Source organism: Oryzias melastigma, linkage group LG3 (assembly GCF_002922805.2).
Source record: "Oryzias melastigma strain HK-1 linkage group LG3, ASM292280v2, whole genome shotgun sequence".
NCBI classification, from domain to species: domain Eukaryota; kingdom Metazoa; phylum Chordata; class Actinopteri; order Beloniformes; family Adrianichthyidae; genus Oryzias; species Oryzias melastigma.
Window position 1 is genome coordinate 25167358 of NC_050514.1, and position 12532 is coordinate 25179889.

The 12532-nt window shown below is 39.3% G+C and overlaps 1 protein-coding gene across 5 annotated transcripts in view; it reads right to left on the minus strand.

Annotated features, from left to right (window-relative positions):
- LOC112160996 (SH2 domain-containing adapter protein F) overlaps positions 1 to 12532 on the minus strand; it is a 103879-nt gene that overhangs the window by 28564 nt on the left and 62783 nt on the right. For 4 of the 5 annotated variants that reach the window (XM_024295945.2, XM_024295941.2, XM_024295940.2 and 1 more), the window contains exon 3: positions 1817 to 2035. In XM_024295945.2, the coding sequence (XP_024151713.1) occupies positions 1817 to 2035 (219 nt within the window). Of the gene's footprint in view, positions 1 to 1034; positions 1134 to 1816; positions 2036 to 12532 lie in introns of all 5 variants that reach the window. The other variant, XM_024295942.2, reaches the window with a different exon arrangement.

The following is a 12532-nucleotide window of genomic DNA, read 5'->3' on the forward strand; positions in this document are numbered from 1 at the left end:
GTGTGACTTCACCCGTCGAAAATGGTTTACTTCCGGCTCCAACAACATTTTTTGCAAAACAGATGCTTCCATGTTGTAGCCAGAAAACGTCAGTTAGCAGTGATTGGTCTGAGTTGGTAAAAGGTGCATTCACACCGGACGCAATTCGCTAGGCAGGAGTGTCAAGTTTCAATGTTAAATCAATAAACAGACACAATCTCAGGTTAAGCGGTGCAATTTTCAGGGACTCAGCTTTGGGCATGTGACGTTTTCAGTGACTCGACCAAAGGCTAGACAAAAAACTTTAATATCACAGCTTGAACATGTTTAAAAATAGGCTATAGAGCTATAGTAGATACTTCCTATTCTCTCACACTTCTCATATACCACCTATAATTGTGCCTTTGGTAAAACTTTCATTGTTTCAAGAATTTAAGATGCTAATTTTTTTCCTTTTTTCATTGTTATTTAGATTATTTCTTTCAGTTTCAACTCGATTCACAGTGGAAAGAGCTTATCTGAGCTCATATAAGCAGGTGCGCGCAGGAAAACACTGAGCTGTTTTCGTACTGAGCATCTCCGTAAAAGGCCACAGAGCATATCAGTGTTCCTTTATCTGCAGCTTTAATTAATCCCTATCTGCTGCCATCTTCCAGCTGAAGGGGTGCTTCACCCATCACCCCATCATCCGTCTTTAGAAAGCCAACAAGTGTTAATCGCACCGGCCGGGCTTGTGTCTGCTAAAAGGCTAATTTGAAGTATTTTTTAACCGCAGCTCAGCCTGCTTGAATCCTCTTGAGGGACTGAGAAATCACGCAAGCATCATCTTGATAATGTCAGCCAAATTAGGACAATTTTCACATCATCAAATGCGAGGTAAAGCGAACTCTGATTAAATGAGAAATTTACAAAAAAATGATCTTCATCCTTAAATGACAAAACTCTCATTTCTGCAACAGAAACAGAAAGAATCTTTAAGTTTAAGCATCAGTTGGTCAACTACAAGGAATAAAGACAGACAGAGAGACACTCCCCAGCCCAGTCTGCTGTGGTACCTGTGAGGGATTTAGAGGTGGAGTCCTTTCTTCTGTAGGGATCTGATCCAGTGCCACTTACAGAGCCCTCGTAGCTAATGCAGTCATAACAAAGCAGAGCTGTTCAAGGATAAAAAAAAGAAACAAATGTATATGAAGAGTGGAGTCTTGGCAGTTTGTATCTTTGTTTTAAGGTGAATTTTTTATACTCCAGAGTGTTTGTGGGAACAGCCCTGTTTCATGTTATGGCTGTGTTAGCCATGCTAAAGCCCCCAAACCACATTTGACTATCCGCACCTCCATGCAACTGCTTAGCCAATCATGCCCCCTCCCCGAGCAGCTTAGAGACCAATCTAAAGTAAACTGGCAGGAGTTGATCATAACAGCACACAAAAGCCCGGGTACCTTTAAAGTCAACACAGCTGGTGCATTTACAGACAAGGAAAGGAGGAAAAGACTGGAAAGCATCAGCAGCTGAACTATTGCAGCCTGGCAGGAACTGCAACGCGTTTGTTAGAGCTGAAAAACAGAGCCAGTAGTTAGTAGGACAAAAGAGGATGAGGTTTGGGTTTGAAAAAGGTTGCAATGACCACAAAGCGGAGGGAGAAAGACCCTGCTAACCTTCAACCACATTTAAAATGGAAAATGTGTTCACCAGATAGAGCTGAAAATGATGTAATTTCTCTGAAGTTGCAACATTTTCAGCAGAAAAGTCATTTTAATTTGCAGTTTTACTCTAACAGCTTCTCCTCATGAGTCACAGCAGAATGTTTAAAACCAGAGTTCAGTAGTTTCTTCTGTACCTGCAAAGGCTTTGGAAATCCTCTCCTTCTTCCACTCCCACGGCTGGTCGTACTCCTCGGGGGGCCGCTCGTCATCCTGAGGCAGTCGGCTCTCTCTGGGGCAGCGCAGGAGCTCGGGGTCAGAGTCGCCGCCGTTCTCAGCTGGCTCGTACGGCGTGTCATACAGGGGCAGCTGCCGCAGAGATCCTTCTTTAGAGCCTCGCCCACCTGACCTGATCTCTGCAATGGAAGAAAAACTGCGTGTTACTCCTGAACAGGAAACACTTCTTCATTTGTAACACTAAAAGCTGATTCCAGAATAGCACAATCCACACGTGCCTATGGTTCACATAAATCCTGAGCATACGTTTAGAAATAGAAGAAGATTAAAGAGCATTATTTCTGCCCTACTTTCAAAATAAACCATTCCCTTATGAATTATAATTAAACCCACCAGATCCTAATCTTTTTAAACTGAGAAAGATTTGCTAAACTCTTTTTGCAAAGAGCAAGACAAAATGCATCACCCATGTTGATGTAGACTATAATGATATTATAAATATCAAAAAATGATTTGAAATGTTTTTTAAAAAAGTTCAATTTTAACCACTTAATGATAATATCATTGAAGACATTTGGTATGTGAGAGATGTAAGAAGATATAAAGGTGAAAAAGTCAGAACAGTGACTGCAATACTCATTTACATACTTTTGTTATCTCTCTTCAATCATTTCCTTATACTCAATGGTATTTCATTTGCTTTTAAAGTTTCATTAGAATTATTTGATTTCTTCAATTTGTATATTTATTTTTGCCTATTAGTGGCACTGTGTTGACAAGTTATCTATAAAATGTGCTTTATAAACAAAAAAAAGTTTTTTTTTAACTTTACAAGGTGAGATATAAATAATAAAATGTATGTTTTTTTCAGAATAATTAAAACATTTGGATTAAAGGTAAACAAAAAAGCACAAACATTCCTTAACAGATTGAAAAAGAGCTTTTTTGTAGCCTTTTTATGGGATGTGACGCTTATGCAAAGATTAGGACTGAAAGAAGACTTTAGATTTAGTTATTAGATCTTAGTTTTACTGGCCCTCCACACAGTGCAGAGGGACAGCAGCTTTTGTGTGGTGATATAGATTGACGGTAAGAAAAATGAACATTTTCTGAACAACTTCCAGATCAGGCTTATCAGTAGCTGATTATTATTCATTACATTTAAGGAAATACTAAGAAACGTTTGTCATAAATATTTGACACATGCTTTGTATGTTAACTTAATTGTCTGAAATTTTGTTTTGAAAGTTTTTATATTTGTTAAAATAGAATAGAATAAAATATATTTATTTCTATAGCACTTTTCACAGATTGAATCACAAAGTGCTTTACAATAAGAGCATAAAATCAAGTCAAAATGCAGAGAAGTAATAAAAAACAACAACAAAACAACTAAAAACACAGTAAAACACTGTATCACATAGTAAAAGAAGGGCTAAAATCAACTAAAAGCTCTTGACCTGGGATTTAAAACACTCAACGGAGTTGATCTGTTTCTATATATGCTGGATATGATTAGATAATGAATTAGATTTAAATTTTTTTACAGTTTTCCGTTCTTGCTTAAATCTTCTGAACATCCCAGCACCAAAACTCGCCTTCGTGCTGGTGAAAAAAGACCTGACTATTAATAAAGCATCACGCCCTTGAAAACTCTCCTCTTCCTTTTTCTCCTCACATACAGTTACCAGAAAACTGCACCCTTTCTCTTGGGCCACATGAAGCTGTTAGTGGCCAATGCTGCCGTGGAGTAAAGCAATGTGAAATACTATGCCACAGAACTGCATAATTGCCTCTTGCCCCAAGGGAGCTCTTGCAGAAAAATGAGCAAAGTGTTGAGGCTAATGGAGCTCCTGCTGCTGCTGGTTCTGGTGATGGTGGTGGAGGGGCTGACTGAGGTGAGGTTGCCAGGACCCGGACTTCTGTGTAATCCTGCATTAAACAAACGTGCAGGCTTTCATCTTTGCACTTAAAAGACTGTGGATAAGATTACGGCATAATTAGACGGTAGCTCCCTGCTGGAGAACAAACAGCTCCAGAAGAAGGTGAAGAAAGCAAACTCAGGCAACCAAAGGGAGCAGGGATAAGCCAAAAAAAGATGCAGAGGGGGGTACTCATGCGCTAAATTCCTTACTGGAAGCTTGTTGCATTTGCTGGCAGATTAGATTTATGGCTCTCCCATAAGAACAAGACCTTGGTTTGGAGATAGCTGACTTGATGAATTTATTATCTTCTTAAGGTGGTTCTGCTTATTTTCATCGCTCTGGTAAACTAAACAGGTCAATGAAGTGGCAGACCAAATGGGTGGAGGATACATGCTAAAACGAAAGTGAAATCTCTTCGTCTGCAACCTCTGCCTTCTGTTGGGATCGGAGGTTAAGCACTGCCCACAAACCCTTGAAAAAAGTTCTAACTTCCTTCCCCGGATGTCCAAAAGTCTAAATGTTTAAAGACCCACTCCAATGAAAATCGTATTTTTAGTGTTTTAACATGTTTTTTTTGTGATATATAAAATAATTAAAGATTAAAACAGCTTTTCTGAGTATTTCTTTGTTCAAATTATGATTGGATCCTGTGCAGATGAAAACCTGCGGTTTGAAAAGACTGGTCTGTTAAGCAGCAACTACCATGAACGTCTCCCATCTCTAAACCCTCCACTTGAGGACAAATGTTCCATTCATGTCTTCATTTTCCTCATCTGAGCTAGCATCTGGCTCAAAACTGTACGGCTGGATAGCTCAGATATCGCTACCCGTTTTTTTGTTAAGCTAATGTTAGCTTGGGGTTGTGAGGAGCAGTAAGCTAACAGAAGAGAGTAAACAAAGGGCATGCTGGGGTGTCAATCCAGAGGAGAATATCAAATGAGTTCCTGCTGCTCTGCAGATAATATTCCTTAAAAAATTATACACGATTTTTGATTTTTGCAAAAAACTGCATAATCACAAATAAAAGACACTGGGAACAATTTTATAATAGAAAAAAATCATAGCTGAAGTTAAACTAATGTCCTTTTTTCTTAAACATAAATCCAAATAGTTACAAAAAAGTTAGAAACAAAGTGTTTGGTCCTTCATAAGTTTGCTGGACTCTGAAGGAGTTTCTGCAGTTGTGTAGTAGTGGCAGCCCTCGCTGACCACAACCACGACACCTAAAAGCATATGCGGGGAGGGACGGAGCTTATTGATAAGAAGCAAACTGCTGGAATTCATTCAGGGATGTTTGTTTTCTGAGGACCTTCAGGAGGAACTGCTCGAGTATAATGGAAAACAATTAGATATCTAAAATATTAAAAACAATTCCTTTACCACAGTAAAGTAAACATTTGTCTTCTGCTTCCTAAAAAGGTTGACCGAGCACTTTAGTTTTCAGCAGACAGATCTGTTTGTTTTTAACTTTACTTTTTGTTCAAGCCAGAATGTGTGTATGTTTCTTTTTTATATATTTGCCAGCAATTAATTATCTTTACTTTCTTCAATTTCAATTCTTTGAACATGTGAAGTAAAAAACTGCCCAAAGCTGGTCTTCTGGCTGTCTGCTACATCTGCTGAGATAAAGAAAAGCGGTTCTAACACATCGTTCTAGAGAGAAAAGGGAATTTCTTGATTTGATTGAGGTCATCTCTTGTCCAGAAGTCAATATTTAAAATGAGACTGACGTCCCAACCCTTGAAACCAAAAAGTTATTAAAAGATTATTTTTTTATGTAATTCAGGTAAACTGATATTTTTTAAGACATAAACAGGTTTGAAGGCGGCAGAAGCAGAATTACCATCAGACTGTATACGTCAGTCAGAGAGGCGGCTGACAGGTAGAGGTGTGTGCTCCTTGACCCGTGACGTCCTACCGCCGAGTGTCATCCTGTTCGGTGAGTAAAGCTGAGAGGAGGCTCTCACTGCAGCTCGTTTCCCATCGACTTTGATTATTTAAAAGCTATTAAACAAAGACTAAACTGTCTGTTTTAAAGCTGCATTTCTCTAAAAGTTTGAAAGTGTTTACCAGATTTTGCTCTTTAATGTATTGATAAAAACAAGTTCCTAATGAATACATCTTTAACAATTTCAAGTCATCCTAAATTTTCCTCCTATTCACAATCAACAAAGAAAGCAATTCCATAGAATTTAGTTCTCTTTGCAGCTAATGAAACAATTTGAGAAAAGGTCTATTTTTAGTTCACTCATGATTGTTTTTAAGTTTATATGTTAACACTCATTTATTCATTCATTCATTTTCTAAGCCCGTTTTTTCCCTTTCAGAGTAGCGGGGCTGCCAGAGGTAGGCAGGGTAGACCCTGGACAGGTCGCCAGTCTGTCGCAGGGCCACAAACACCCACACACATATACACACATTTGCATTCACACTTTGGGAGAATTTAACCTGTAAAGCATGTTTTTGGACATTGGGAGGTTAACACTGTACAAAGAAAATGTCAGGAAATTTGCCGTTGCTGTACAACAGCTCCCAGGGTCAAACACGGTGAATTTATAAGTGTCTCTGCTGTGCTACACAGAAAGATTAACTCTAACACTAAGTGACTCAGATGTTTTGAATGTTAAAGGGGCCATATTAGGAATTTCTTAAGCCTTTCAGAGTAAATATCTATGTATATGATCATATATTACCTTTGAACCACTAAGCAAATTATTTATGAAATGCTAGTCATTTTTGGGAGTTTGTTCCTACCCAGAAGTAAAACGACTCGATTCCTGAGGCTCCGTCTGCCGCTGCGTGTGGGTGCCGCCCATTTTATGCCGCCATCCTAGAGCTGGCTGTGGCAGCGTGTCAGCGTTTTTCCCATGAAAATAAACAGGGGGAGGTGCTGTCAGAGCAGACTCTTCGTGAAAGGGGCTGTTCTTACTCTGTGACATCAGCTCGTGAGAACTTGCCTGTTTTCATGGGTATGGGAGGGGCTGAGCGCAGGTTTTGAGAGGATTACTCAGAAATCCATAAACGGATCAAAAAACCATTTGGGGTTCATTATAGTGAAGATTCAACAGTACAATACACTTAAAAGCTCAAAAAGTTGGTTTTTCATGGTATGGCCCCTTTAAGACTTCCAAATGACAGTATTAAAAGTCATTTAGATGAGATTCAGTAGAGGCAGGGCATCACCCAAAGCCTCATTATAGGTAATATAAAACCAAGAGTAACTAAATGAATGCCTGCATAAAGATATCTATGATTAGGAATAGAGACAGCCTGATACGACCTCCCTGGAAACTGCAGAATCGTCCTTTCATTTGCACACAAATGCCTGTGTTTGCATTTGCAACTGTGTACGGATATATTTGTTGTTAATGGAGAAAGCAGGAGGGAAAAGACACAGGAAAGTGTTTTCTGTCTGTGGATTAGTTCATCTACAGGAGAAGAAAAAACCTAAAGAGACGAGAAAAACAAAGCTGAAAAAAAGACAAAGGCAAGTGATGACACAAGCTAACTAAGACAGGGAGGAAGAGGAGGGAGCATCAAAAACAAGTGAAGAGGCACGTACAGGGAAAAGAGAAAAAGCCACAATGAGTAAACAAAGAAACAAAAAGAAAATCAGAAAGGGCTATAAGCAGGTGATGCATGTTTGACACGGGAGAAACAAACAATAAGGTTGAGACAGGAAGTCAGGAAGAGTGATGAAAAAGAAAAGTGGAAACCACAAACACATATAATCACTGGAAGTTTCAATAAAGACAAAAATAACTGCGGCTGTCTTATGAGGTTTAGCATCACGAGAATGAAGGAAATAAAGAGAAAACTTGTATTAAACCAGCAGAACTCTTTCTCTGTCTGACAGAGGTGCCTAAACAATATAATTCAGAGCAATCTCCTACAGTCACCGTTGCTCTTCTTCAGCTTTCCATCCTGATAGCAGCGGGAGGGCCATTTTACGCTCAAACGCATCAGCTTCTACATTACGGCACCATGCAGGATGGAAATCAAGGCAATCCTTGTTCATATTCTTCAATCTAAAACAAGAATGGCAACCTGCTGGGGCCTTTCTTTTTAGGAACAAAAGATTTCAAAAACAAAATCAGTGCAATTCATGAGGTAGATGCTAAGATATCCCATGAATAGGTCAAAACCTTGACCTTTAAGTGACATTCGTTGGGTGAGTCAGTCAAAGTGATGACACTAATGAGCAGTTATGAAATAGTTTAAGATGTTTACGTCGACTTGCATTGAAGAAGCCGCTTTCAATGAAAAGCCTATGGAAATGTGCGTAGACCAGAATTTTGACTTCTGTGTCCAAAAACTCTCACAATTGGTTGTCGCTATGCAATTTTATAAGTTTGGTGGTGGCATCTATGCACAGGGCGTTCATTGATTACACGCCGGCAGTTCAACCGGTTTAAGTTTTTGATGCTTAAACGCGGAACTGTGACCAATCAGGGACTTGGATTTTGTAGCAATTTGTGGGTGGCATCCTTCTCAAAACATGGAAGTGCTAATTGTTGTAAACATGTGAGAAATTAAAAATTGTACTTTTTCTGCCTGGATGGATTTATGACACCAAGATGTACATTTATAGGAACGGAGCTGTGAAAAAGAAAACCCTGGACCAAGATTTGCTGGATTTGCACCACTTTGCCTTCTAGCTCAGAGTCTCTACCTATTGATGGATGAATGCTAATAAATAGTAAAAAGGGGAAAAAAAAATGTCCTCCCTGCTGCTACCTGCCTGTCTGGCGAACACCACCGGCTGGATGTGTGTTCATGTAACCCTTGAACGCACCACATGCAGCCGGTGTGAATGCAGCACAAGACTAAGAGTAAAGTTACCAGTAATAGGATTAATGATTAACAAACTTGAATACTAATTAATATATGAATCTTTCTATGAGTTTAAACATGAACAATGTCTTTACTGTGTGCATGTTAGTCGACCATCTGGCCAGAGCATTCATGCATTGATCTTTTTAGGAGCACAGCTGCAATTTCAGCTCCTCAGGACTGAGGTGAAAGCTCATTAAGTAGAAGATGAATTGGGACAAACGATAAGAAAGGCAGCCACCTAAATGCAGCTCTGCAGCGGGCGAACAAAAGAAAAGCTGTAGATCAGCATTGTGACACGCTGATGGCAAAGACAGATACAAACAGACATTTGCCTTTGCCTTCACTTGAACCGCAGCGATAGACTCCATTTGGATGACAGTCAGAAATGAAGGAACTGGCATCTTTTTTCAGCACACAGTGAGAATGGCTTAATGTGTGGCAGTGACAGGCTGCTTGGATGATGCTGTTGGATGCGGAGTCTCACAGGCTTGTGGGAGCAGAGCCATTTTTTCTGCAGGCTGCAGCTCTGAGCTGTGTTCCCTCTGTAACTATTGTTCCAGCGCTGAGATAAGACTGGCAGCGGATTAGAGGAGAGTGCACGCAGAGTTCATGTCGCGTATCGCTGGTGAAAAGAGAAAACTGAAATGTGATTGGTTCTCAGAAGGAAAAGAGGAAGAGGACGAGAGATAAACAGACTACTGTAGAAGAAAAAGGAAAAGACATTTGACTCAATGGGCTGTTATAATGTCTAATCTGTGTGGGTGGTCATGGAGAAGGGGGACGCGGGCATCTGATGACACGTGGACTTGGCTATGATGAATAACCACTCCATTCTTCCACCCTATCAGGGGTCAATAGCCCATTAGTGGTTACAGGCTTCCAGCAACAGTCAGCAAAGACCCACCCTCACCCCTTCCTGTCGCAACCTTCAGCGAGCTCTCGTTCCCCCAGGGAACGTCAAAACTGCTTATTCCATGATTCTCTGCTGGGACGAGAAGGTGAAGATCATCGCTAACATCCAAGTATGCTACCATTGACATAAGTGAGGCCATTTTTGAAAGAGCACCCCTGGGATAAACATGGGGAATTGGTTCCTCCAAATAATTTAAAGTCCCACACTAATCATCTTTTGAGGTATTTTAAAAGTGTTCTCAGTGGTTTTTTGTTTACCATTATGCCAATTTTAGCCATATTTTAAAAAAACTGTTGTTTTGGAAGTCAAATTTGCCTTAACCGTGGCTGGGACTGTTGGTCCAGAACAACCCCTTCCCCTCCTGGTTACTGAGAGCTCAGGATTTTCTACATCACAAAAACGCTATTTTCAAAACTGCATTTTGCATCTGTTCCTGCAAAAAAAAAAAAAAAAAAAACACAAAAAAGCAATTTTCATTGAAGTGGATCTTTCAAAACTGCATTTTGTTACCCTGTTGCACATTTTCATATCACCCCAACCAAACCCCAAAACATAATGCTGTCATTCTATGACAGATTCAGACAAACTTACCCCCAAACCGCATTGTCTGACAGCTAAAAACAAAAAGTATTCACCATACATACAGTAGGTAGACTAAAACAGAGATATTACTGCCAAAAAACAGGCGAAACCGTTTTATTGTGCTATTTTAACTGCAACTAGCAGAATAATTTTGGGGTCAGTCTTCTTCCATCATTAGTGAAAATAATATACTGATTTGTTAACGATGTGGACAAATTCTAGCCATGTCTACAAGACAGAAAAAACAACCTAAAAAACAGAAATCAGTTTAGTGGAGGTTCATTATTATTCATTAAAAAAAGATGTTGCTAAAACAAGAAAGGAAAGATAAAGAGATGCCAGAATCCTCGTATTGATTTGTTCCCTTAATCTGAGGCCGACACTTTTACTGGAAGACCACTAGTGACCTGTTTACCAATCTGTTCAGCCCAGAGGACGAGCGCGTCCTCGGGGACACATGCATTAGAGAAAGGCTTTGGCAGTGCAAACAGTTACACAAGAGGTGACCATGGCCTCAACATACAAGCCTCTATGACCAGCCCCGTGGTCGCCACTGCTGGTGAGATTATGCATGTGAAGGTAAATACAGTGAGAGTGGATTACAAAAGAAGGATGAGAACAGTGTTTGGATGAATTTGAGCGATTTGATTCCAGTCTTTCAGCTCTAGAGCATGGGGAAAAAATGTAGGGAACAAGATGTAAAAGATTCTGGGGGGTACTACTGAACTCATGTGATTCAAATGAAAGTTGAAATGATCAAATGTTCCATCTGCTTTTTTTAAATTGTTATTAAATATGAAAAAACAAAATGATCATTGGCATTTAACTCAACATTGTTAAAGATAAAGACAAAACACAGTCAAGTGAATGGCTAGAATTTAGAATTAATTCATTCTTTATGTTTTAACTTTCTGCCTTTGTCATTACGGCCCTTAACCCATAAAGACCCAGACCAATTTTTCCTTAAAAAACAAAATGATGTGCAATACACCACAAATCAAGTGGATCACATAACCCATTTCGGATATATTTCTGTTACAGTGATCTCACCATTATCAAACCTGTACGGGGCATACAGGTGGCCCACACAAAATTTTAAGATCGTAGAGCATTCAGTGAGGCTGTAGAGTGAAACTTTTCATGTATATATACAGTGTTTAAATATATATATATATATATATATATATACTGTATATTTTCAGGGATGCTGCAGATAACAGGTTCTAGTGAACACTTAACACATAAGAGTAGAGTAAGGGTGAAATTCGCGAGACGCCACATCGTACAGATTTTTATGGGTGTATGTGACTAAGACCTTAAAAAGATGCCTACATAGATAAAAAACAATATATCAAATAGATTAAAGATGGACAGTCAAGAAAACTAATCCAACTAAAAGACATGAAATTCTAGAATTAGGGTCAACAGTTTCTGAAGCTTAACCTTTAGTTCACACCATGAATTTGGTTAAAAACTGAAGCTGAATGAAACTTTAGCCTGACTCATAGGATCTAATGGCAGTGGCTGTGTTTAGCTTACACATATGCACAAAACTATTGAAATTCTAGAAATGTGAAAAAAATAAATTAAAAAAATTGTGCAATTCACCGTTTCCATGAAATCATAATTATTCAAATAAACACAAACCAACTCCCACGACAAGTCGATCAAACTTTTGTTGAGTTGTGTGAAGTGTGGTATCCAGAGGTTGGTCAAAAATGTTTCCATTGCAGTTTTGAGGAATATGTCATTTCGATATGCCTCAAAACCCACCTCCTCCAAGCGCAAACGCTTTTTTCGATAGTTTTCGAAATTATCGTGTTCCATTAGCTAAATGTATTATCGTAAATCCAATGTACAGAAATTCAAGGTCAATGGAAAGCATGTTAAACTTCTCCTCGACTCTGCTCTTTCCACATACAATCTACCCCCACTGATCTCCACCTCTGTTACAAATAAGCTCCATGAGACTAAATGTACACCTTGAAAGCGCCAGTGTCTCTGTGTAGTGTTGTGTTCAACGTCTGCTCTCTTTAGCTTCCAGCACATCAGATAGCCTTGGATAAAAAAAACTTCTGACAAAGTCCGGTCAGATCTTTCAACTCCCTCCTACTTGATTCAAAGTGACAAGGCAGACAGATCAGAGCAGCAAGGCATGGGAAATATGACCCAGCTGTAATGCTACAGCAAAAATAAGACATGACGTTACAGGCGTTTCTACACCCTTTTGCGTGCAAAAAAACAAGAACATGTATTTTGAACTGAAGAGGGGAATTAGGCAACGATGCATTGTAAAGTCGTGAAATATTTTTTTTGTTTTCAGCAATAAGCATGCCAACTGAGCAAAGGAAAATGGATGTAGACGGGCCCAAACATGTAGAGATTAAAAGAATAAACACAGTAGCAACAAAGTTGACGAT